Source organism: Xyrauchen texanus, chromosome 20 (genome assembly GCF_025860055.1).
Source record: "Xyrauchen texanus isolate HMW12.3.18 chromosome 20, RBS_HiC_50CHRs, whole genome shotgun sequence".
In the NCBI taxonomy this organism is placed as follows: domain Eukaryota; kingdom Metazoa; phylum Chordata; class Actinopteri; order Cypriniformes; family Catostomidae; genus Xyrauchen; species Xyrauchen texanus.
This window is the reverse complement of record NC_068295.1, coordinates 32457137-32484416: the sequence shown is the minus strand read 5'-3', so window position 1 is coordinate 32484416 and position 27280 is coordinate 32457137. Positions and strand designations below refer to the sequence as shown.

The window sequence follows — 27280 nt, the reverse complement described above, 5'->3', positions numbered from 1 at the left end:
AGATCCCTCACTGCTAAACCCAAGCCAGGGGAGAGACCAAGAACAGTTGGGGTCCGTTTTCATCATTTCCAATTAAAATTTACAGTAAATCGTGAGGCACAAAAAAAAATGAGGGGAACTACAATTTCCAGGGAAACCAATTGCAATCTATGAAGATTACTGCCCTGAGGTAATGGAGCAGTGGGCTTGATATTGTGAAGTCATGGCTGAAATGTATAAACAGGGATTCAAACTAGCTCTTTTGTATCTGGCTAGACTTCGTATAATGACCAGAGAAGGGAGCAACAAGTGGTTCACTTCAGCAGAGGAGGGCAAGCGGTATTTGGATTCTCAGCGTGGCGGTTCTTAGCGACCTGAAGTTGAATGACATTTGTGCCATTGGAATTATAAAGAAAGAGATGGTTTATTTCAGCCATGGAGGGCAATCGGTAGTAGGATTCTCAGCATGACGTCTCTGAGCAACCCAATGTTGACTGACACCTGTATTACTGGAACTATGTAAGTTGGGAGCAATTTGATCATCTTCTCATCATCAATGTGGGTCGCTTTTTGACTCTGCTTGAGTTTGAGTTTGAGTTTTTTGTTTTGAGAATATAAAAACTAGGAAGACTGGAGTTATCGAATACAGAGTATGGTTATTTGTTCTGCAATGCACTTTCCTGCTGTTTAGCAAAGGTTATTTATGCACCTGTTCTGTTTAAACAGGCCCTAGTGTCCTTGGACTGCAATATAAGTTGAACAGTTATTGTATACCATATTTGTGACTGAACAAGTTTCATTCGAGGTGCTGTTAAAAATACATTTTGTCACTTAAGGAATTTTAAATTAAGTTTTATTTATATGCCTTGCAGTAACATGATTCAAATGGCTGGTAGCACAACAAGATCAAATACAAATATTTGTTTTATCTCTTGGAACGTAAAGGGTTTGAATAATATTGTTAAGTCCAAAAAAGTTATTTCACATTTACAGTCCCTCAGAGGAGCCATTACAAGAAACTCATCTTCATACCTCGGATGTTTCTCGCATCAAGTATACATGGGTTCGTAACTGTTTTCAAATTTGCAGTGAAGGCAAGAGGGGCAGCAATTCTTATACATAAGAACATTGCTTTTGAACCTGAATCAGTGTCCTCAGATCCAAATGGTCATTATGTGATTGTGTCCGGAATTTTACAAAACAGTCCCAGATGTTTTAGCATGTATATATGGCCCCAATTGGGACAACGACTCATTTTTTTAAAACAAATTTCTGTACTCCCTAATCTTGATAGTCATCACATAATTATAGGGGGAGATAATACAATATTGGACTGGTCTTTTGGACTTTGAGAGTTCGAGAACCTTTTGCCTTATCCGTGCACACTTGCCGACCCACAAATAAGAGTAGTTGTCCGATTTAAAGTTACAAAAAATTACTTGTTAATGAGAGTGGGTATATGCTGAAAGAGATATAAAAATGTAGGCAAAAGTCTCATTTAAACCAAGTTAATACAGCCAGTTAACGATACTGGAAGACAGGACCACCTCTCTATATCTGCCTTATAAACATCAATTTAAGAATTACATTTTTTCCTAAAGATATCTGTGACTGACTAAATACGCCTAGATATCTGAATCCTTCCTGAGCCCTCTTAAAGGGGAAAGGGTGTTGGGAAAGCGTCTCAGCTGCTAAATTGATAGGGAACAATTCGCTCTTTTGAAGATTACATTTGTAACCAGAGAATTTGCCAAATGATTAAAAAATCTTGAGGATTGGCGGTAATGATGAAATGGGGTTAGCTATATATAAAAGTAGGTCGTCTGCATAAAGGGACAGTTTATAAGAGGTCCCAAACCGGGTAATGCCCTCAAACTTTTCCTCACTTCACAACCAAATGGCCATTTATTATAAAGGTCCTTGATGGTACTGAGACCCCTAGAAATTTTACCAAATTTCAACAGAATTACTGGGCCTGTAATATCAATAAGCTTTTGTATTGGATCAACTCCTCAAGAGTTCCTGAACCTCCTGTTTAGGCCTGAAAGGAATTGTCATTCTCAAAATTCTCCCTTCATTCGGTGATTTGCTCTCAGCTTCCTATAAATAGTAAAAATGTCTAAGACAGTTTAGTTGTGGCCAGTACTCTTAAAATATGGGTTCAATTTAGGAAGCATTTTGGGTTAATCAGACCATCAGCTCTGGCTCCTATAGTGAACCATTTATCTTTTCTACCATCCAGTTTTTCGTGACTGGTCTTCTAGGGGTCTCAGTACCATCAAGGACCTTTATGATAAAGAAAGATTTTTATTCTTTTCAGAACCTTCAGAAAAGTTTGATCTTCCTAAAACGCATCTTTTTTTCGCTTCTTTCAGATCAGACATTTTGTACAGAGTCAGTTTCCCCAATTTCCTAATCTCCCATCTGATTCTAAAATGGACACCCTTCTCTCTCTTAGCTCAGACAGAAAAGGGCTAATCTCTGTCATTTATGAATTAATAGATTCATTAAATCCTGACCCATCTATTTCACTCAAAAATAGAAATCAGAGCTGTGGTTTATTTCATTTTTATATACAAGATGTTGTATCTGCAGAAAATGACAATAAATATATTTTGGGGAAAAAAAAACTAAACTAAATAGCACATTACACATCCCACAACATGCGTCATCACACCCTTGGCCCTGCCCACTGGCGCACATTTCAAGTCAAGAGAGCAGACCTTGTGAACTATTCTTAACATAACACCAAAGGGGAACCATGTGAACTATTTTAAATTATTTTGTATATAAACATGAACTACACGGACTCTTTGACTGCTGCCATGAATCTCGCCACTTTTAAAAGAGGTGTCAAGTTACATCTCTGAAAGGGAGAAGCAATTCTCTCATTTGGCCGCTGCCTCTGTCATGGACGCGTTCTTTGCCCATCTACGCAACTGCTCTATTTTTAATTGTTGGTGTATATAAACATATGACGTCTTTGACAGTTTCAGTGCATTTCTGGTGATGTGCACCTCACACAGTACGTGTGTGCGTCATTTCACCATTCTTTGGACTATAATGTGTTCGTTTTTTACGGCACATGTCAGCATGGATTACTTGTGAACAGCCAAAATATGACTCAAGCTTTGCAAATGAACTGTTATTGAAGGATAGGGCAGTTAAAAACACTTCAAAAACGTAAGTAAACCGTTTAATTCATGACCATTTCAAATGTCATGACTGTTTGATAGTTTATGGTGCTGAGTGTTAACAGTTGTGCTTGAGATGAACAGTTTAATATATTCAGATGGAATGTGTTGGAAGTGTGTTATCTGTAAACCCTGAAATTTTGTTTTATAATGTTGAGGTTCATTCTCTTCAGACTGAGTTTGCTGAATTGGAGGGACTACATGATGTTAGCCAATCATAACAGAGGGTGTTTACATTGAAGTTTTAAGGATACGTTTAGGCCAAAACTGTGTGTTTCAGACAGAGGGCCAAAAACATCATATATATTACTAAATTGTGACCGTTTTGGTGCAAAAAAAAAAAACAACTTTCATAACATTATAATAGGACCTCAGGGAAGATAATAAAATTATAAAAAAAATAAATAAAAAGAGTATTTCATGGCCCCTTTAAATCAAAAGTTTTTCAATAACAGTCCAATAAGTGACCGGATAGCGTTGGCTGTAAAAAGCCCCCCTGTTGCAGGTGCTGAAGGCCCCCATAAAACACATTGTTTTTCTTAAGAGGGGCGAATATTTAATGAAAGGCCACCTTGACACAATTTTTTTTAATGAATTTTAATAAAAACAACCTTTTTATTATTTCTTTTCATTCAAATTATGTTTCTCCATCAAAATTCAATAAAGAGAAATTAATTTTTTCTATCTTGATACACTTTGTGACCAGTAAAAAGCAGAATTTTCTTAAGATGTGCCATTTGCCCATTTGACCTTATACTAGCAACGCAGTTTTGTTTATAGCGGAAATATATTTAGTACAATTATATCCATCTTATTAAGATAGTATAGTGCCATTTAAATTTTTTATATTTATTATATTGTTTGTGTACAAGAGTAATTTAAGACACCTAGTGGATTTTCCTTTTCTGTTGTATTTATTGCCTTGAAGTAATCCAAATCTATTATGTTAATTTCATAATGTGTTATTTGGATTAGGTTACTTATTTTTTCTTTTGCAAATAGCTAGTAATTTGTGCAGGAAAACAAAGCAACCTTCCCATCTCTGCATATGGTTGGATTCACAGGCTGTTTAATGTTGACTCCTGATACTGCAGTGTCTTGACATGTACTGTATGCCGTTGTTGAATTAGGGCATCCTATGTACAAGCAATACAGGCAGGGATGTCAATAAATATATATGTTTTGCCAGATATTAAGAAAGCATGCTGGTGTATTTCCTATACTGTGCTCTCTATGTTTCAGGCAAATCAAATTACTTTACCATAATAACCATTTTGTATGAACAGTGAGGGGTTGCTATGGAAACAGGTTGAAATATCTCTGGCCATTATTAATACCTTGGCAAAAAACACAAGTTATTTTCAGATCAACATCTTTTATTTAGCAATGTACACATGTAAAAACCAAACAAACCCACTGACCAAAGCATTCACACAGCAGTTTACACTTGATGTGCTTTTTTTGAATAAGCATAATACAGACAGTATACACAAACAGTAAGTCTGGCACAATCAACAAAGACTAAATGAGTTCAATGGATCAAACATATGAAATAGCATGGAACATTTAGACAACCTCACAGGCCACCACAAAAACACATTCTTCCAGTCATATAGTCAGATAAGAAAAACCAAAAGCTTTCAGGTAGAACTGAGTTTAAGGAATAGTTCACCCAAAATTTTATACTGTCATCATTTAAAAAAAAGCAGTGTCAACCTTCTTCAAAATGTCTCTTTTGTAAGTCATATGGTTTTGAACTACCCTCTAAGTTTTTCTTTTTTCTTCTTCCTGGTTTATAGTTACTGAGTTGCAATTTTTGTAAAGATAATGGAAGTTAAAAACAGCAAAGCATCAACTTTAGTATAAAACAAATATGGATATCAATCAGTATATTCTAGATCTTGCAGGTATTGTATAATGGGCTGTGATTTTTTGTTATTTGTTTTATTAACTTGAGTTTAACAAGGGGCGGAAGGCTAAAACGAATTTATTTGACCAAAGACTTCAGCAGATTATTGAAATTGCATGGCCCAGTTTTATATACATGACAAATGGCAATTCTGACAGCCTTTAAAGATCAGCCATGTCACTACTAATAAAGACATTTATTGCCATAGGCAAAATATAACAAATAAGAAAAAAGGCGTAATGCTGCTAATGTAGTAAATTAATAATGTCAATTTACACTATGTCAAATGTAAAAATGTCTTGCTTTATTACAGAGAATTTTGGATAGAGCAATGTCTGGTTAAGTAATGCCCCTATCAAAATGTAATAAGGGGACATTATGGTCAATGTTAGAAGTGCCTTCTGCATTTAAATACAGGAGTGAATCCCCTAATTATAGTTCAGAGTGTACAGAATAAAGGAGTCACTCCAAAAATATTGCGATGGTTGACAGTGATAAGCATAGCAATGTTTTGGTGTCTTGCAGCTGTTATTTTAAGTTCAGTTATGTACACCATATGTGGATTTAAAGTAAAAGGGTGATTCTCACAAACCCTGTAATGAAAATATACTGGTCCTATTTTAATTCAAATCAAGATTAGAAACAAATACGAAATTATATTTTGCATATAGAAAATGACACCTTTTTACAGGGCCATTAAGATTATTTTCACAACAGTTATGTACATTTTCCTCTCTGATTGTTAGTACCACAATGTGAAAAAGATGTTCATGATGTTATTCTCATTACTGCAACATGAAGAAAAAAAAAGATGATAAAATAATATACTATATGTATATATTATACATCATAGTATTACTCCTGTGTTATTGCATTATATCAGTAATGAAAATCAACAATGAAATGGTGTTAAATGTGTCCTGAAAATAAAGTCAAAAAATGTAATGGTCCTAAATGTAGGCTTTATTTTTTATGCAAAAAAAAAAAAAAAAAACAACAAAAAAAGGCCGGTTCCGTGAGAATCACCCGCATGTGCTTGTCATTAGCTGAATTTTTCGAGAGTAAATTTAGATGTAAAATGCAGTTGTAACTCCCATAAACGATTCTGGCATTTTGAGACCTGTAGCTGTTGATTTGTTCCGAAACAGGGGCTTAAATTGTAAAATGTTGCATATTCTACTTGGTCTAGTTTTGCTTTTACAAGGCACCATTTAAAACTGGACCAAAACGGTGTTCAAAAAAGTCACACGTGAGCAAATTGTCCACTCACTGGTCAGAATGTTTGACCTCCGGGATTTATCTCACATTGATCAGGGATGCAAACTCATGAGAGGTGAAAAAGGTGAGAGTCATAGTAGGTGTTCCAAATGCATATTTTCATTGATTTGTTTGTTGTATTTAAAAGCTTTTTTTAAGTGTTTAGGCTTAAAATAGCACAAGTCATTTTAATAAGGAAAATTTAGAACATTTTACCAAACAATTTGTGCAAAGTAGCTTCAGAAATGGTGACTAGCTGAAAGGGAGTAGTTTGCATCCCTGATTAATATACTGATAAAAATGTTATCCTTTAAAAATGTGTCAACCAGTAAAAATGTTGGAATATTGTTCATGTTTTTGTGCGGATGGTAGTACGATTGCAGTGTTCATACATGTCCAAATGAACCGAACTAAGGGAGAAAATGCACCAGGTCCCGAGCCAGGTGTAAAAATGCCTTATGGTCAGTCATTAAACTCTAAATAGTCTTTTAAATAGGTTATCTTTTAGGCAATCGGCTTGCATATTGTATGGACTGAGCTGAAAGGTCCTTTGAAATATAAACTGTTAGCCAATCAACTTGTGTTCTCTCTCTTTGTTTACATTTAAATTGCATCAGTTGTTTGCAGGTAAGCCAGTTTCACTAGAGTGCACTATGATAGTTTTCTCTCTGAAACCCTCCTCATCCCCAGCACCACAGGTCTAGATCTGCTTCACAGGGATTGTTTGCATGTCTAATTGTGTAGCAGCATGTCTTACATTTTCAACACAGGACTTTTCTTGCAGTAGCAAGTGTTGGTACTTGCTTTGCAGCAGATATGGTTCACAAAGAACAAACCTACCAGTTTGTAATATCAATTACCTTAAATATATTGTTGTCATGACTAAAATAACTATGTTCCTTCATGTAAAGAATGAGATTAAGTTCTCAGAAAAGGAGTAACAACTGTATTTATCTGCAATTAGTACGTGGCTAATATGCGTTATGTTGGAAAATATTGCAAACATTTTAAGTGTGGTTGCACACTCTTTTCAGAGCTGCTGCCACTGTGAGAAATTGCTAATTATAGCCAATACTGTATCTATGTCATCTGTATCTGGGTTTATAAGAGTTTCACAAAATAACTAGACTACACCAACACCTAGTGCACCATTGCTTAAAAGTGCTGCTGGAGTGTGTATTTCCCCTTGACTGATGTAGACTTCTCAGCTTAACTGCTAGTGGTGACGCACAGCCCATTACAGGGGACTCTGCCAGACAAAGCCATCAGATGTCCAAGTCTGGATTGATTTATCCTGACCATGACCTCATCACCTCTTGCTTCTCTCAGCTCTATACTACCCTTCTTTTTGTATTTTCACAGCTCCAGCACCACTCATCACAACTGTACCCTATAGTTACTGTTCTCTTTCAAACACAGTGTCCTCTGACAAGAGTGTTTGCTTCTACTCCAAGGACAACCACATTTCTATAGTGATAATTGTGGTGTTACTTCACAGCAACTGAAAGTGCTTTTATCTGGAGCAAAGTAGTGACAATACAGTTGAGAAATAGCCAGAATAAACACCAAATACATGACAGTCGCTATTCCAATTTATACAGAACACTCCATTGTAACCCACAGACAGCACCAAAGACCAGTAAGAGAAAGGCTTTGTTAAATCTCAAGAGCAAATGATCAGCCCAGCTTGCTATACAGTGGCCCTAAAAAGTAATTGGACCCTTAGGTCACACTTAAAATGTATGAATTTCAATGCATTAGATACAATGAATCAAATCAAATCAAAGTGATGGTAGACCTTTTCCCATAACTAACTTCACTTTTCTGAGACATTTTTGCAATTACATATAACCAACTGGTGCCAAAGTCAGTTCCCATTGATGTTCACACAGGTGTCCCAGCAAAGTAATTAAAGGTGTATAAATTATGGGCATGTTCCTCTAATGTTTGAAAACCAGAATGTGTCCAAACAGTTTTGGCTTAATTTTGAACCATATCACTATAGTTTTATCATTTGAAACCTAACAAACTCCTTATCTAAATGCCCAAATCTTTCAAATAAATGCTACTTGGTTTGATATTGTGTTATATAATGCAGAGACGTTCATATACTGTACATGACTTTTGTGGCAAAAGTCTCCAATACTTTGTGGGTCCACTGTAGATAACAAAATATCTATTTTACCCAAAATTCACCCAGAATTGAGGCTCAACATTAGCCACAGTGTTGGCAGAGGTTTATGGCAAACACCTGTCAGAACACAGCCTCTGTGATCCATTTTAAACAGAGGAACAGGAAAGTCCAGCGGTTTTTAACCACCACTAGCTAGTCCTATATTTTTTTTGGACAGTCTCTGTGGATTTTAACAGACTCTTCCAGGAGAGCAGTATGGGAGAGTGCAGAAAGAAAGAAGAGGAAAGGCAGAGGCTACATTCACATAACAAGACAAAACGCAGATTTTCTGCTCAAATCAGATGCTTTTGTGAAGTTGGTCACGTGACGTTAAGCGTGGACCTATCGGACACTGGTCTGAACAGCCAATGCTTGCATGCATAAAACATCCAACCCTTGCATCAAAACATCATTAAAAAAATTACCATGTTTTATTATCATATAAAATGAAAAGAACTTTGGACTTCCATTCTAAAATCTACACAATAGCATTAAAGAAATGTTTCAGGTTCACTACAAGCTGAAATTGACAGCATTTCTGGCATAATAATGATTACCACTAAAAATAATATATCGACTTCTTTTATTTAAAAAAGGCACTTACAATGGAAGTGAATGGCGCAAGTATAAAGTATATTCACAAATGTATACATTAATCTTAACATTAATTTAAAGTGTGATAAAGGAATTTACCGGCGTTATGGCATTTTCCAGTTACATTGTTTACTGCCATTATGTTGTCATAACAACGAAGCTGCAATATCAGATATAACTTTACACAGATAAGGTTGTAAGCATTTTATCACACTAAAATCATGTTAGCACAACATATTCACAACTAATGGCTATACTTTTAAAACAATGTGTATTGTAACATTTATGTATTGACCCCATTCACTTCCAATGTAGGTGTCTAACTGTAACAGCAAATGTATTTATTTTTTTACTAAATGAGGGACGAGTCGATTTAAAATGTTATATTATCACTTTCTAATGTTACTAGTGATCGACTGATAAATACTGGCTGATATTTGGGGCATTTTCAGATTTCCAGTATTGGCCATAAGCATGTCAGCTAGACCAGTTAACAGCCACACAAATTGGTTTACCACTAATTGTTGCAGTTAAAAGCTACTACATTCTACTACATTCAATAAACATAGTATATTTTAGTTCCTTTCTGTGTAATACTTCATGTAGTGCAATTCATACAGTTTGGTTTATAATTCAACCATAAATCACATGTGCAAATATGATGAAGGTTGAGTTATATTTACGTACAATTTTATGATTTAATGAATTATTACCAGACTGTTCATGAAGTCATATTGCAAGTAAAGATACACATATGAAAGTGGCCCAAATCAGAATTGAAAATGTCAGATTCAGTATGACTATTGCTGTTCTTACAGTCATCCAAAAAGAAAAACACATCTGTCACATGTGAGGGATAAAATCAGATTTGGGTCACATTCAACTGTCAAGTGCCTGTTTGATAGCTTGCTGTCTTTCTATACCGGAATGGAAATGTCCTAGAACACCCCTGTCCACTTTGATCACTCTCACCACTAAAATAGCACACACTTCTTTTTTCCCTCCAACAACCACAGGCACACATTCACTCTCTGCTATTTTCTGGTGGCTGTCAGAGACACTTTTTGCCTTGCAGCCAAAAACAAAGGAGAAGAAAAGAAACCATGTGAACTAATTTCTCTTTTTTGTCCTCTATTTCGTTACTAAGAGGGTACGTCTTGAAAGCTCACTACAGTCATGACCCACTCTTCTATACATAAATCTGACAAAACTAGATTTTTCCAACTATGTCTTTAAACAATCAGTAACAGTTTTGCTCTCTCCCTTATTTAATGTGAAACGGACATCCTTTGATTTGACAATTACATGTTTATTTTTATGTAAACTGGAAAAACGTGTGTATATATATATATATATGTATATATATATATATATATATTTTGGATGTGAAAGTATTGTTAATCCCATGATTAGGGTCAGATGTTGTTTACATTTGGCTCATAACTATACTGTGAGGAGCTCAGGCTTTGAAAGTGCAATTTAGAGAAGAAATTTAACCTATTAACAATAACTTGGACCTCCTTATCCATTATGGGTGATTATCTGCGAATGTCCAGTTGAACTACCTGTTGTGGTTATAACAGAACAAGTGTGCTACTTAATGACACTAACAGGACAGGAATGAAGAGCTGATGAGTCCGCACTGCGATAAAGACTGAAATTCTTAATGTCTTTCACACAGGCATGTGGTACAGCAGGAAGAAAAGTATGTCAGCAAAACAGGGCTTAGCACCACACCACACCACACCAATCAAAAGTTGATTCAACTGAAAAGATCATGGAATTATTATTGTCATGAAAACAATACTTCATGTGCAGTAGAATTTGGGTTGCCTTCTGCCAGAAGAAAGGCTGTTTTCAGGTTCCTGTAAAGGACCAACAAAAGCAGCAGCCGCAGTGCATCACGGATAACAGTCTTGCTGCCCACAGCAATACACCAAGTCTTTTATATACAAACAAATACAAATTCCACCAATGGCCTACATCCTCGGATCTGCTATACCATGTCCTGATCTGTTTGTTCACAAGGCAACAAAAGCTTTCTTGCTGCTCTTTATTCAGGAAAATCTCTCCAATACTACAGTCTTTTCGACCTCTCAGTACTCCCACTCATCCGTCTTCATATCCAGGTAACTAAGGATATTCTGGGCGTGTTTAACAGCTTGCTTCCGTGCATCTTTTGTCCCCTGGTCACCCTGAGGGTCTACAGCGTCAAGAATCAGAAGTTGTTTGGTCAGTAGCTCTTCCAGTAACATGTAACTCTTGTCAGCTCTCTTTCCGTCAAATCCCAACACCTGAGCTTGCAGGTCACACAGGCTGGCTAAAACGCACCACACAGCTGCATGTGGCGGGGGCTCCTCTGGCCCTGGGTTACGATGCCCGAAGGCTTCCCGCAGGTCTAGGTAGGTGATGAGTGCCTGAACTTCCAATACAGCCCTCCGACGAGCCTCCCGAATGCAGGGGTTACGGCCCGTTTCCACCTGATCAAGATGAGTGAGGAGACCTTGTAGCTCTGTCCCCTGTCCTGCGCCCCCATACCGAAGGACCTCCTCTCGCAGCACTGAGACACGCCCCCTAATTGCCTCGATTTCACGAATTGAGTCATTCTGAGCTAGATCATACCTGGAGGTATAATAAATTGAGTTAACACATAGAAAAGAGAAAAAATAACTCTAATCCACACACAATACCTGAGACAGTATAATTGAACAGCTTTGTTTCTTTTACTTAAGGTCTTAAAAGGAATAGTTCAGCCACAACTAAAACAATTCTGTCATTATTTACTCATCTTTCTGTTGCTCCAAACCTGTAAGCTGTTATTTTTTCCATGGAACACAAAAGGAGAAAAAACACCATGAACGGCAGCTTTCTTTGAGGAACGGAACAAAATTTCAATAGTTCTTCACTAAAAACCTACCCATCCAAAGCAGCTTTTAAATGTCATTCTCCATTTGTCATATACAAACTGAAACCAATGGATTTTGCATAATTTTTTGAATCAGATGTGAATACAACTGCAGAGCTTTGCTAAAATGGAAGATTATCAGAAATAACTTAACATAAATTTCAGTCCATTTCTTCCAAATCTACAAAGCTTTTCTTTGTGAGGATTCAGAAATTTAGCACACTGACTACCTTTATGGTGCTTTTAAAGAGTTTTTTTCTGGAGCTTGGCAGATGTGGTCACTATGAACTAGAGGCCGACTGATATATCGATTTTATCGATTAATTGGCACCAAGATAATTGGTATACAAGATAATTGTTTACCAATTATTGGTAATTGTTTACCAATTATCTTTTTCGAAAATCCCGGTCCCTCGTAAATCTCAACCTTCCCCATAGAATCATGTCATTAATTATGGTAATAGGAGATCTTTACACATTGATCCCCATTATGGCAGCCACAAAATCACACCTTCAAATTTACACTGTGCCTTGTTAAACTGTTGCTATTTAATGGGCAAATCATAAGTCTACATGACATAATCACTGACAAAAATCTGGACATGCTTCATATTATTGAAACATGGCAAGTGCCCAATGACTTTGTTAATCTAAACCTGCTTTCGCCACCTGGATATACACATTTTTCTAGACCGCATCCAACATAGAGGTGGAGGACTGGCTGTACTTTGCCATGAGAATATTAAAATCTCCGTGACTGAGTTTCATGGCGTTTCCTCTTTTGAGTATCTAGTCTAGCCTTAAAAATGGTTGGCCATACATCATTGTCAGTCATCTTAATCTATCCACCTCCAAAGTCTCATCCTGAGTTCTTCTCTGAACTTAATGAATTACTTACTATTATCTGTACCATGCCTTCATCTGTTATTGTACTTGGTGATTTCAATATAAATTAAAATACTGCTCAAGCAAATGAAATGAGGTAAATATTTGAACTAACTCTAGCGATCATACATTGGATCTTATTTGTACATCTGGCTTATCTAATGTCTCTGGCTCTGGCTCTTAGTTTGTCTTCTCTGACCACAAATTCATAGACTTTAGTTTCAATCATCCCACAAATGGACCATGTACGAAAAAATTGTTGTCTTACCGTACATTCATCTCAGTTAAGCCAACATATTTGTAACCCAACATTACCTCTCATCTCATTGTCCATCAGCAGTCTGCTTGAGAAACATGTTTCTGTCAAGATCATACTGGTTCCCTCTACTCGTGCTGCTCCCTGGTTCACTCCTGAGCTCAGGGCTAACAAAAATGCAGGTTGTTGCCTTGAAAGACTGTACCAGAAATCTGGACTTACTGTCCACTCTTTGGCTTACTCAGAACACCTGCTTAACTATCAGGCTGCTCTAACTACAGCACGCTCATCATATGTCTTCTTTAATTAATAACTCTAAATGCAGACCTAAGGCACTCTTTAAAACTCTAAGCAAACTCATGAAGCCTCCTGAACATGCTGTCTCTGGCTCGGATGAGCTTGTGAATGGATTTCTTCAGTTTTACATAGACAAGTTAAAGTCTATTTATTTGTCCTTCACAACTGATACCTTAAATACTCTTCACACTGGGTCAATGTCACCCCACTCTAATTGCTTTCTGTCCACTTTACTCCAACCAATCTTTCTGCCGTTAGTGATCTAATTATGAAGTCTAATTCTACATCCTGTCAACTTGACCCTGCTCCCACTTCTCTACTTAAAATGTGTGTATCAGATATCTCATCTACTATCACACATTTGATAAACTGTTGCCTAGCCTCTGCCACAGTTCCAGTAGATTTGAACAGCAGCTGTCACTCCAATTCTAAAGAAAACTGATCTTGACCCTTTAAATTTCAATAATTACAGGCCTATATCAAATCTGCCTTTCTTAGAATTTTTTTAGAAAAAGTACTGGCCACTCAACTGCACTTATAATAATAATCTTTATGAACCTTACCAGTCTGGTTTCCGCACATCACACAGCACTGAGAAGGCACTTCACTGGGTAGTTAATGACATCCTCTTGTCTGTGGATTCTGGGCCTACAAATATTTTAATTCTTCTTTATCTAAGTTCAGAGTTTGACACTGTCTGTCATGGTATCCTTATCTCTCATCTCTGTTAAATTGGCATCACTGATTCAGCTCTCACTTGGCTTACATCTTACTCTCCCCATCTCACTGATAGAACATATTTAATTACTATACAGAAGTATAAATCTAAAACTGCTCCTTTCACACAAGGTGTTCCACAGGGTTCAGTCCTTAGACCATTACTATTTATTCCCACTTGGTCACATCATCCATAAACATGGCCTAAACTTTCACTGCTACGCTGATGCCAGCTCTGACTCACCTTCACCTTCTGCTTCACTCATTTAACAATGGATGGTCATGAATTTCCTCAAACTAAATACAAATAAAACTGAAATACTGATAATTGGAACTAATGATCAAGTAAAAATGTTGGACATCGACATTGATGGGGTACATTTCAAGCTCTCCCACACTGTCTGTAATCTTGGCATTCTATTTGACTCAACTCTTTCTTTTGATTCTCACATTTCCATTCTCGTTAAATATGCTTTTTCCATCTATGGAATATTGCACACCTCCGATCTTCTCTCACCTTGGCTGATGCTAAAACCCTAGTACATGCATTGATCACATCATGCCTGGATTATTGCAATACCCTACTTGTTGGCTTAACCAAAAATAGCATTGCTAGGCTACAATATGTTCAGAATGCTGCAGCAAGAGTCCTCACCTTCACTAAGTGTTCTGAACACATTACACATCTTCTGCGTGATCTTCACTGGCTGCCTGTTGCATCTTACATTAAATACAAAGTACTCCTCCTAACATTTAAGGCTTTAAATGGACTTGCCTCAACTTATTTTCCTGATTTACTTCGCCCATATCTGCCACCTTGGTCTCTCAGATCCTCTGAACTTGGTCTTTTGTCAGTTCCTAGATTTTAACTGGCCACAGTAGGTGGTAGGTTATTCTGTGTTTTTGCTCCTAAACTGTGGAAATCACTACCTCTTAATCTTTGCAATTTCTCCTCTTTAACTGCTTTCAAGTCTCAACTAAAAACATATATTATTTTAGACATTTTTACTTACAATCTCAGATTTAACAGATACTTGATATTGATGTCTTGATACTTTTGTGTTTGTATCAATCTAATTATATCAATGAAATATGCAAATTGTAAAGCGACCCTGAGCTTGTGAAAGGAGCTATTTAAAATAAATATTGTCTTTTTCAATAGTTGCATTTTGTAACTATCTGCAAAAATTCACACCGATTATTCCGTGTCTTGCGCTGGAGGATTCTACAGTTGGAACTTCTTGGTTTTACAGTATAATAGCACCCTATACAGGTCAAATAAAAAAAACAATCACTCACTCCTCATGGGCAGGACATATGCAGAGAAAGAATCAGATTTAAAACATTGACAGAGAAAACCAAGGTGTGTATATAGTACATGCTATTATTACAGATAGTCATTGTATAATAAATATAGACAACCCAAATTGAATAGCAAGTGGTTTGATAATTGAACTAATTGCTGCACTGGAGAGCAGCATTGGTGAAAAGATGGAGATGATGCTAACATTAGCTGTTTGAATGGTTAGAACAATGTTGTAAAGCACAAGATGGAAACCGTTTGAATAAAAACAAAAAAAAGTTACTTATGAATTCATACAGTTTTCGATGAGTTTTTATTTCGGTTGTGGGGTATCCAATTTGTTCCAGTCAGGTTATAAATATGAGTGCTCAGAGTAGGTTTAGTTGCCGAGTAGATAAATAAATCAATCATCAGTAGTAAATCATAATTTGATGTTAATTCCATCTTTGTGGATGGAAGTTTTTGCTGCCTCAGTTTTTGCTTTTGCTCAGCCAATCGCTGTCAGAAGACAAAGAGTGAACACAATAAATTGCATGAATGGACATGCACAGGAACGGTCCATTTTCGATTTTACAATACTATATTTTTATATACGTCAATTTTTTTTTTTGAGAGTTGCATGAAGAATTTTCAGAAATTGTTCTTGTGTTCCATAGAAATATGTATCAGTTCATTGGTTTGTAATTACATCTGGATGAGTAAATATTGACATATTTTAGTTTGTGTTTATGTATGTATGTAGTGTTACCTCCGTGTGTCATTTCCCTCTCCCTCCAGGTCCAGATGTTTCAGCAGGCCATTGATCTCCTCCACCACTTGTTTTCTGTAATTCCTGACAGCAACATTACTAGACACATCCAGGGCATCCAATTCCACTAGCAGCTCTGTAAGGATTCGTGCCAGGTGGGCACAGCTGTCACGTCCACTGAGACCCATCAGCAGAGCCACTTCCTGGCACCGGGCACCACTCACCTACATGACATTAATTTAATTAAGCTTTTCTTTATCCTAATGTCAGCATTGTTTAAGTTGTTTCATGGTTAAAATCAGAACATGATAAAAATTTTTTTAAAAAAGTCTTTTGTTACCAATTATATTTTTATTTTTAAATTGGATGGACCTCTAAAAATCTTTGTTTGTTCTCTACAGAGGAAAAAGAATCAGACAAATTTGGGATGGCGTGAGGGTGAGTATATGATGAGAATTTGTTTTATTTTTGGCTAAACTATCCCTTTAAGGTCAGACTGAAATGATCGATTGGCACGAGTCTGTGTTTGTAGCTTGCTAGCCTGCTTAGCATTGCTTATTCTTCTTATACGTTCATCATTTTATCCTTTGCCATTTTACAGCATGCTTCCTTTTCCTTGGGAAATATTATCAGGAATTGTGGCAAGCACTGTTATGCAGATGATAACCAACTTTATATTTTTTTCTAAACCCAACAAAATTTCACAATTCTCCAAATTAGCAAAGTGTAATCAAAGTTTGGATGGCCACAAATGTCCTTCTTAATTCCAACATAACAGAGGTACTAATTATTGGACCAAATACTTCTAAAAATAAGCTGCTAAAATGTAATTTGACTCTTGATGGATGTACGGTTATGTCGTCTTCTAAAGACAAGAAATTATGTGTTATATTTGATACCAATCTGTCCTTTGAAAATAAAATTTCCAATGTTTGTAGAACAGTATTCTTCCAGCTCAGAAATATTGCTAAGTTATGACACATGGTCTCTGTTGCTGATGCCGAAACACTAATTCATGTGTTCATGACCTAAAGACTAGATTACTTTAATGCATTATTGGCAGGATGTACTGCAAGTTCAATAAATAAACTTCAATTGGTTCAAAATGCAGCTGAAATATGATCATATTAGCCCATTCTTTCGTTGTTACATTGACTACCTGTTAAATTTCTGTTACATTGACTACCTGTATTAATTTTAAAATTCTGTTAACTACACACAGCGCTTTGAATGGTCTAGGTCCACAGTACTTAAGTGGCCTTCTGTCATGCTATATTTCATCACATTCAGTATGAATGAATTCTGGCCTGTTAATAATTCCTAGAATATCAAAATCTACAAAAGGAGTTAGATAATTTTCCTATTTGGCTCCAAAAATATGTAATAGTCTTCCTAACACTGTTCGGGATGCAGACACACTCAAGATTTGTCTATTTAGCCAGGCATACACCTAATTTATCCATAGACTCACAATTAGGCTGCTTTATTTAGTTCTGCCGGAACCAGAAACATTTCTCATAATCTAGAACTCTGCAATATATTATTGTATTTGTTTCTCTGTCTGAACCCCGAGATTCATATCCTGAGGTCACCAGAGCTGGCCAGATCCAGCTCCGTTCCTGCTTGGTGTCAGACTCCACTGCTACATGTCGCTGAGGGATGATGCCAAACTATACCCGGTGCTAGCCAGACATCACTTCAGACTTTTACGCTGGACTTAAGAGGATGAACTGATACCAACTCCAACTGAAAGACATCGGATACTTCATATGCCACAGCCTGAAACTTGGACTTAGGATAGACCTCATCGAAATGTCCTGCCGGTTGAACTTCGATGCACCTCACTGATCTCAGCCTGCATCACCTTGGTCTAAGACCAATCTTGAAATGGAATGCATAGACGATCAATTAATTGCCAACAAAAGCCTTCATCAGCCAACTAACAAAGGACAATTCATCCATGTGAACAGTTAATCCAGGATGGATTTACAGTTCATACAAAATCTTTGTGTGACAGGGCGGAGGGCGGGGCCGGGTCGTGATTATACACACCTGGTCCCTTTTCAGGCAAATTAAGCCTCCGAGCGAGACCGGGTGTGTATAATCACGACCCGGCCCCGCCCTCCGCTCTGTCACACTTTGTTATAACACTGACCCTTAACACTTAGTTTATTAATTTTAAAACATGACTTGCACTAACTGCACACAAATAACTAATATTGGCATTATATTCATGTTGTTTAGTCAAAGGGGAATTAGCCCCAACAGTGAGTCTGGTTTCTCCCAAGGTTATTATTCACCATTAACCAACATCTTATGTAGTTTTGTGTTCCTTGCACCCATCACCTTCGGCTTGCTCACTGGGTCTAAATACAATTATTATTTAATTATTTGTATTTATACACAATTTACAATCATATTTAATGAAGTTACACAATGATGACTAAGACATTACAGATATTATATTTTCATTGTCTGTTAATGCATGATTTTCTGTAAAGCTGCTTTGAAACGATGCGTGTTGTGAAAAGCGCTATACAAATAAAGATGACCTGACCTTGTTAAAAATAAACTTCAGTTGTGATTTATAAATGTTCTATTAAGTTTTCATAGTACAATATTTGAATCTTAAAAGATCATGGAAACTTTGATTCCTCGTAATTGTGATGAGGAGGAGGGCCTCGATCAGGCTAATCAGCTGAGAAGAGGGATGATCGTGGCGAGATGCGGCAGTTAGAGAGAGATAGAGCATGTGTTTACGTTTGTGTCTTTTTGTTTAATTAAATACAATTTTAACTGGTAATCTGGTTCCTGCCTCCTCCTTTCCATTGAACCCTTGTTACAGTAATATTAACATTTTAAAGATGAATATTTATTTTGCAAAATACCACTCACCTGCGCCATGACTTGATTAATATGCTGCACAGCCTCATGTGTGTCATCGGACAGCGGTAGTGCCAGTGTATGAGTGCGTACACGACCCTCCAGTATTTCTTGTACAGCACAGATCCGCGTCAGTGCCTTGTACCGTGCCTTACGGAGCGGTACGCTACCACCTGTCTTCACCTGAGCCAGCCGCATGGCCACATCCTGCACAGAATCCACTAGCTCCTCACTGATCTCAAATGCATCTAGAGCCAAGCCTTGCCGGAACGGCAACACAACCCCCTCATGTAGCAGCCTCTGTGCATCCTGGGTCAGCTCCTCAATGGCCAGCCGCGATGGATGAGTAGCGTTTCCCTCCAAGTACCGAAGCAGACCCTCCACCTCTCCTGCTGCACGCTTCCGAGGCTGCTGGAGCTCCGGCCGGCCCTCTGTCTCCACCTGGTTCAGGAAACATAACGCTTAATTTTACATTTATTATTTTTTCAAACTTCAATTGAACTGAATCTTAAGACATAATGTCTGAAGATATCTGAACATTTCTAAAGAGAAGCTGTGTTAGCATGACTGTGTGAAATCACGCAAATAGATATTAATCTGCTACATTTTCTTTATGGACCATCTAACAGTGTTTCCTGACCTTATCGACCTCTAGTAGTAGTCTGGTCAGCTCTCGCTCCAGTCTTTTGTATTCTCTGTCACTCTGCAGGCCATTGAAAGCGCACACTTGTGGTCCCAGACAGGCAATCTCCTTCTGCACTTCATCCAACCGTATCAGTGCTGGGTGCTGGCCAAGGTACGGGCCCTGGGGACCTCCATAACCTGGGAAGGGCCCTGTAAAGGGTCCTGGCATCTGTTGAGTCTGTGGCTGCTGACTGCCATGATCCATCGTCCTCTTCCCACCATCAAAGGGTTTCCCAAACAGGCTGACAGAAACAGAAAGTTAAAGCCGGTCAGACCTGCTATGGAAATGATGACCATATGCTGTTGGGATGTGAGTGTGATATGATGTGATATGGAAAAAAGTAGAAGAGAAGCCGTTTATATATTCGAGGGAAAATAAAACAAATTAGTAAAGTAGGATTTTACATTAAATAGAAAAGGAAAGTTAAACAACATCAATGTTGGCCTGAAAGTAATTTAACTTTGAAGGTTATGTTACCCTGTTCTTACCAACAGTAAGACAGACAGAAAGCAGCTTAAGGGGTCTTTCAAACTATTTTCGTCTGTCTGATGTTTTTTTCAATGTTGCACTTCATCTTGCTGCTATTTCAGTCTCGTGCAGGATCATCAGGTTTTTTGGACACAGTGTCAGTGAAAAAAAGAAAAACGCATCCGAAGACACCTACGGTTTGTTCTATTCGTTACGTTGCATCAAGCTATTTTACATTATTATTATACATTATTTTGATTCAGAATGAATTATTCAAATTTTTGGAAACATAAAACATTTTATGAAAATAAATCTGACTTTCTATAGCTTGATATTATTTAAAATGTCACATCTAAGTCCCGCTATCAATTCTTTGTAAAACCATTTGCTCTAGAAATGTGTATTTGTTTTGCTTGCTTATTAGGTGCATCTTGTTACAAATAAAAATGGAAATGAAAAATGCACATAGCAGTCACACTCTGGTCTCAAGAGGTTAAATAGTTGTTGAGAATTCAGAGATTTTAACTATTTTGTAGTATTATTTATATTTTGTTTGTTGCAAATTTCATTATTTAAGCTGTAATTGTATGACCTAAATTTGAGTCCATTCAATTAAAATGAAGTAGAAACAACAATATTTAAATAGCAAATCTGAGTTAAGTCTACTTGGATCCAGTTACCTTAACTTAAGAAGTAACATTTTTACAATCCCCAAGTAAACTTAATTACACATGTTTTATAGATGCCATTACTTAATTAAATTGAGGGAACACGTTTCCTCATTCAATTGAGTTAAGTGAACTTATTAGGGTTTTCAGTCCAGAATACTTTCTGTAAGCCAACATACATTGGAGTAGCAACAGCAGTGATGTGAGAAACAAAAAATAACGAGAACAGAAAAAAGTTAGGATCCACCTTTACTGAATGTGGTAAGATCATACGACGATTGAATCTGTGAGGAATGCAGGAAAGAGGATCTGTATACTGGATGTAAGTGAGAAAAGTTATAGGTGTTGCAGAGTTGTGATGACTAAGACTGACACAGACAAATGTTTTTTTATCTACACCCATGATAACATGACCAAACATGACACATGGAGTGCCATGACCACAGGATAAAAAAAACTCTCAATGCTTGAAAAGCAAACTAAAGAAGTAGAAATGAACAACGATATGTCAGGAATGTTAATGACAATAAATTCCTGATGATTCTGAAATTCCGAAGGCTCATATACCTGGTTTATTCGGCTCATCTATTGCAAAAAAAAAAATGGAACTCAAGCATTTTGTCTTTCTGTAATGAAAGCAATGTAGCGCTGGCAAATGTGATTTTGACTGCAACAGTCAGGTCCCAACTGGAAGAGCTCATTTTGAATTACATATTTGCATTTCAGGAAACACAACTTTCCTACCTGGTGGTGTCATAACACAATGTGGCTATGTTGAAGAACAAACATCTTTTCGCCATGAGATTAACCATTAAAAAGTGGCACAATATAACTAGCAGGTGTTATCAGACCAACAAGACTTACAAACCCAGCAGCAGAGGGGAAGTCCAGTGGGAAATAAAGTGTCCTTACAAGGAGACTCACTTCATTGATTACAGCCCATTCACCGTGATCTTACCTCTGCAGATTTAAAGTCCTCTGAAAATATTTTACTGGCAGCTAACTGCTGCTATTCCCCAGGAAAGTGCCTATGACATCACAGATAGGTTAGGTCATATTCATGGTCCTTAAAGAGACAGTGTCCATTTGCACACTGACTTGATAAAAGGCATTTACCAACATTGCAGCAAAATTGCAGCATACGTGTACCTTATTTCAAAAATAAGGTTAGGGTTAGTTCTTTGCTTAACATTACATGATCTTAAATGATAAGTGAAAAGAATAATCTGAGTTATATACTTTGCATGCCACAGATACTGTTATTTACTACAGAAAATCATTTTGACTTTTCAATTTTACATGAAACAAACTTCACCCACAGCAATTATGTCAATAACTTGTGGCATACCCATAAGTTAATCTGCAACAAAACGTAGTAACACATCGAAAACATGTCGATTTAGACAACTTTAATTGTTAAGCTTTGATACCCCAGAATTACAGATGTTACGATATCCTTTGAGTTTATATAACCAAGTGAACAGGCAGACCTTCACGAGAAAGAATGCTAATGGCAGAGTCAATAAAAAGGATTATGCAGCCTTACTTAGAAGCACACAATGAGAACACACAGTAGGCCCGTTTAAGCCAAATTCAATGTGTGAACCAGCTCGACCAATTCATTGAAAAGAATCGACTTGAATTATTCACTCACAAATCAGATATACAGTTTGCAAGCTAGTTTTACTCTATGCAAGAGCAATCTCGAGCTAATTACATTTTCAAACAGTTTCAACTTTTCAATAACTTTTTAAATTGTAATTACTTCCAGAACTTTTCCATGCTTGGAAAATCACACGTTTAAAAAGGCTTCATAGGCCTGGATGCAGGTTTTTCATGACTGTGGAAACCCTGTTTAAGCAAACTGTCATCACCCTAAATATGCACTACACAACAAGTGTTTCGATCTAACAAAAACATTGAAAACATTGCTGTATCATGTTTAGCCTTAAGGACACTCCTTGATCTTGGGGCTGAGAGTGGGAAACACTCAGACATGTTTGAGGGAACGTGTCATAAATAGTTTATCTAGCTTGTTGAATTTCTGCTTCCCACAGCAGAGCTATAATACAACATTCATTTGACATCATGACGTGATTTTAGGAGAGGGAGGAAAGCAGGGTCAGCTAAGGATGAGTCAGTCCCATCATCTGTCCTGATGCTCCACCTGCTTTCCAGCTTCCGGTCTCACCCCCTCTATTTTTTACAGCAATGCAGTAAATTGGTCACAGAAAGATCTCTGATTATAGGGTGGCAAGTAAACATGTGCTCAGTACAATAGCTTTGAATTATGAAATTTGAGTGGAGCAAAGCAGGCAAAATGCCATCCATGCCAGAGCTTATTAGTGGGTATAAAATGAATCACTCATTCTTTCACAGTTCATGGAAATCTCCCACATCATGGTCAAACAATAGTGAAGCCAAAAATACATTTCGGTCATTATTTACTCACCGTCATGTATTTTCGAACCCATATGCATCTTTTCTATTCTTTTTACAAAGAACACAAAATCTTTTAAGAATATCCAGTGACGGCTCACAGTAACCACTGTTGGGTAAGTTCCTCAAAAAAATAATTCACTACAAATTACAACTATAAAATTCTAATCAGACAAAGGACTTTACAGATTAATTGCTTTACTCATTTCTTTGAAGTTACTTTCTAAAACACTTTCACAGAAAAGCTTTTGTTTTTCTAATAAATTGGCCTCATTCATGAAACTTTTGGAAATATACAGAATGAGTAATTTACAAGTAAAATGGATATCGGCAACACGATCACACAGGAAGTCGGCATGTTGTTTCCGAGAGTTTCAGTACCCTAGGATCAGCCACATTATGCTGACTCACCGACAAGCACTAGGGATGCTCGGCTCGATCGGCCACCAATTGGTATCGGCTGATACTCCCATCCTATGACTCAATCGGTGATCGATAATTTGGCCGAACTCATAAACCGATCGCTCATGTTGCAAAAGATGTGTGGCTCCTTTAAGACTTCAGAAGCACTGTCATGGCATCACAGAGTGTGATGTGTTAATGCAATTTCACACTCCACAAGGCAAAGGGAAATCCAACACGAGCTGTGAAGCGGTCCTTATTTTCGTTAACTGCGGCAGCGTCTTAGTCTCTGCCAATCATAGGCATCTCAGTAATAACGTGAGTTACAAGATGTGGTGTAACTCATAAATCTTTATTAAATATCTCCCAATTAAATGGCATTAACAATAGTAGCACCTGCAGAGTCCAGAAACATGTGCTCTTTCTCCGTTTTTTTTTACTCACTTCCTCATGAGAAAGCGTACTCTCCCCTAATTAAAGTTCAAGCTGCAGTGAAAAATTAACTATTAATAAATTCATCCCACTAAATGAAAATGCATGGAAGGAATTTATAAATATAATAATTTTTTTTATATAATATTAATATACCACAATAAAAATGTATTAAATATAATGCAAAAATATAACTGAAATAAAATAAAGAATAATAATAATATGAAACAATGACAATGAATCAACCAAATATGTCACATTTAGTTTAAATACATCAGTTTGACACTTAAGCTTCATTTTTATAGGGCTATTTATTTTGTTAGCCTATACTTGTTTTAAAGTCTTATTTAAAGAATATCTTTTAACAAGCCTTTTAACCTTTTTTTTTTTGTCAGCAGAAAGTAGGCAAATTTATATGAGGAAAATTCTATTAACAGTGACAATGCACAGAAAGCATACATATAGCCAGTTATGACGGAGATCCTGATAAAAGGTGAAATCGGTAAAAAGATTGGGAACAGTAACAGCCAATCAGGTGACAAGAAGTTCGTTGATCAGTATCGGCAATAAAAATCCTGTTCGGAGCATCCTTAACAAGCAACTTCTCCAATCACACATTTTTGCATAGGCTCCAGTGTGTTTACCGTGAATGGAAGTGCGTTGCGTCAGGAGCATTGGAGACCTGGGTTCAGATCCTGCACTGCAACAAGGAAGTAATCGCAGTCGCATAATCAGTGACAAGCATGATTAGGAGGTTGCATTTTCCCTTCTAACATTATATTTTTACTCCACTGATGGTTAGGTTTAGGTTTGGGTTCGGGGATTACAGTGAAGAAAATATGCATTCCTGTACAGCTAAAAATAACTCGTTTTTGGCACCCCTCTGTGGACATTACACCCAGAAAATGGAGGTAACACGTACACATACACCCAACAAGGCAGTATTTTGAATTCCTATAAGCACAAAGCGATTTTAGCTAAAGAAAGGTCAACCTACTGTTTCCCGACTCCACAGTGAGATCAGTCTGGTCTTGAGAAACCTGCTTTCTGCTCTATTCATGGTGCTGGGTCTAGTTATTTTTTTTAGAGGAAAAAAATGTTTGGTGTGAATGGCCCATTACAATATTTTTGTGTGAGGATCAGACTGAATTAAATCGCTATTCACGGTCACATTCTTCATTTCCACCGAAGCTCTGAAATATTATCATGTAAAAAAAAAATTTGGACGACAAACGCCATTGGTTCTCGTGTGTCGTAACTGAATAAGAGTGAGTCAGTTTGAAAATGTTTAATGTATAACAAGACTGGAGAGCTGCAGCAGAGAGGAACATTTTCAGTGAATTACAACATAAACTTTTGGTCTGTTCCTTACACAAAGCTATTGTAAGCCTTCACAAGAATTGGAATACAGTGAGCAAGTCACATGGACTATTTTAATGGTGTTTAGTCCCTTTAAGAACATGGCAGTAGTCATTAAGAACTGAAATTGTTTGGATAAGAGCCTCACGAAGATTCTTCACAATTTCTCCTGTGCTCAACAAAAAGAATAACAGCATAAGAGTTTGGAATGACACGAGGGTGAGCAAATAATGACAAAACTTTAAATTCTGTGTGAACTATTCCTTTAAAACTTCAGCATCAACATTACAGGGAGGGAGCTCAGATTCTGGAATGATCCACAGCAGCTATGATGCTGATGTTACTGGCGGGATAAACTACAATTGTCTTCTGTTCATTGCAGATGTATGCAATGCACGTCTCATCATCACCATCATAAATTGTGACTTATACCTGTATAGAATATATAATATGAAGTTTACAATTTATAAGGTTGAGTATCTAATACAAAAACTGCAAAAGTCTCACCAACACAATTTCACGCCGTCCCTGCATTTACATGAATGAAACCACCATCGAAGGACATTTATATTGCTTCCGAACACCTGCCAATCCTACCCGACACGACACAACCATGTCTCACCACCTTCCGAGATGCGCAGGAGGTTTCTCACCTTTTCAACGCGCCGAAAACGTTCGCGCACATGTCTCGCGAGCTCCGTTTCCATCAATTAAGCTACTGTAATAATTCGCGCGTGGCAACAGTCCAGTAATTTCTAGATCGCTGAGTTAAAATACCACTGGCACAGACTAGGATTTAGAGCAGCAGAAGCAGCATTACATCGGTATGGACTGGATTCCTGCCCCTCCCTCATCTAAAAGCTCAAAACTGGGGAGACCATTTCTCACATCAGGTGGGGGCACTGCTCCAGTATAATATTCAACATGACGGTGTACACGCGATGAGCAAATAAAATATTCTCGCGCGTAAAGTATGTGTGACACATTTTTATGTGTTTACGAAAAGGACTGACACACCTCCATTTGAATTTTTGATGACATGTAAGCGGGTAAGTCAAAATGTGAGCTCCCTTCCACAACACAAAGTGGTTTAATCTTTTAAGCACAATAACGTCAACGATTCTGCTGTAAACGTAGTAGCGGAGTTGAGCGAAACATTTGAAAACGACACAATTCGCTGGAAATAATCGCGTCCCTTTCAATCAAACAAAGAACTGCTGATGTGGCAGTAGCGGATCTATTTAAAAGATCACAATAATTCATAATGGAGTTTATATATACATAGGACATTATCAGAAACACATTCTCATTAAACAGGATTTTTCAACGGACTGTCCATCCTACCTGCATAACCAGCGGACAGCCATTGGTGCGCCTGTTTACAGTTGAAAACAACGCAATTTATCATTTACAAACAAACACCGGCGATGCATGTCGCATGATATGAACCTGCTGGGAAAACGAGAACGCATGTTGGGGTTACGAGAAGTTTGAATGTATTAAAATATAAATAAATAAAAAAAGTGTCATAAATAAATATACAGATTTTAAACAAGTGCCAAATATCAAGATTTTATAATCTGAAATTGCCATAGTATGTTGCTATTTAGTAACTCGCGGAATAATTTGGTCGTCCAGTTTGATTAAAAACGGAAGGAGAATGCGAGTTTCAAAATATGTAATTTATATATTTTGTAAATATACATTTCAATAAAATTCTATTTACA

General features: G+C 37.1%; 1 protein-coding gene across 3 annotated transcripts; it reads right to left on the bottom strand.

The window, feature by feature from the left end:
• Nucleotides 1-4543: 4543 nt before the first annotated feature.
• On the bottom strand, nt 4544-27037 carry LOC127660289 (BAG family molecular chaperone regulator 5-like). 3 transcript variants are annotated; one of them, XM_052150422.1, is made up of 5 exons: nt 26898-27037; nt 19741-20026; nt 19113-19541; nt 16218-16441; nt 4544-11728 (listed from the first exon to the last, which is right to left on the bottom strand). In XM_052150422.1, exons 1-5 carry the CDS (start codon nt 26918-26920, stop codon nt 11203-11205), a joined length of 1488 nt encoding a protein of 495 aa, XP_052006382.1. In that variant the 5' UTR covers nt 26921-27037; the 3' UTR covers nt 4544-11202. The 3 variants fall into 3 exon arrangements, with proteins under 3 accessions (XP_052006382.1, XP_052006381.1, XP_052006383.1); XM_052150421.1 differs by lacking the exon at nt 26898-27037 and adding an exon at nt 26207-26360; XM_052150423.1 differs by lacking the exon at nt 26898-27037 and adding an exon at nt 21786-21868.
• Between the last annotated feature and the right edge of the window lie 243 nt (nt 27038-27280).

What these genes read in the sequence shown, in the direction of transcription:
- LOC127660289 (XM_052150421.1), bottom strand. Translation starts at nt 26,238, where the DNA reads ATGTGCGCGAACGTTTTCGGCGCGTTGAAAAG. An exon ending in TTAATCAAGTCATGGCGCAG is followed by an intron (nt 16,442 to 19,112) that starts GTGAGTGGTATT and finishes AATGTCATGTAG; the next exon opens with GTGAGTGGTGCCCGGTGCCA. An exon ending in GAGGGAAATGACACACGGAG is followed by an intron (nt 11,729 to 16,217) that starts GTAACACTACAT and finishes TTATACCTCCAG; the next exon opens with GTATGATCTAGCTCAGAATG.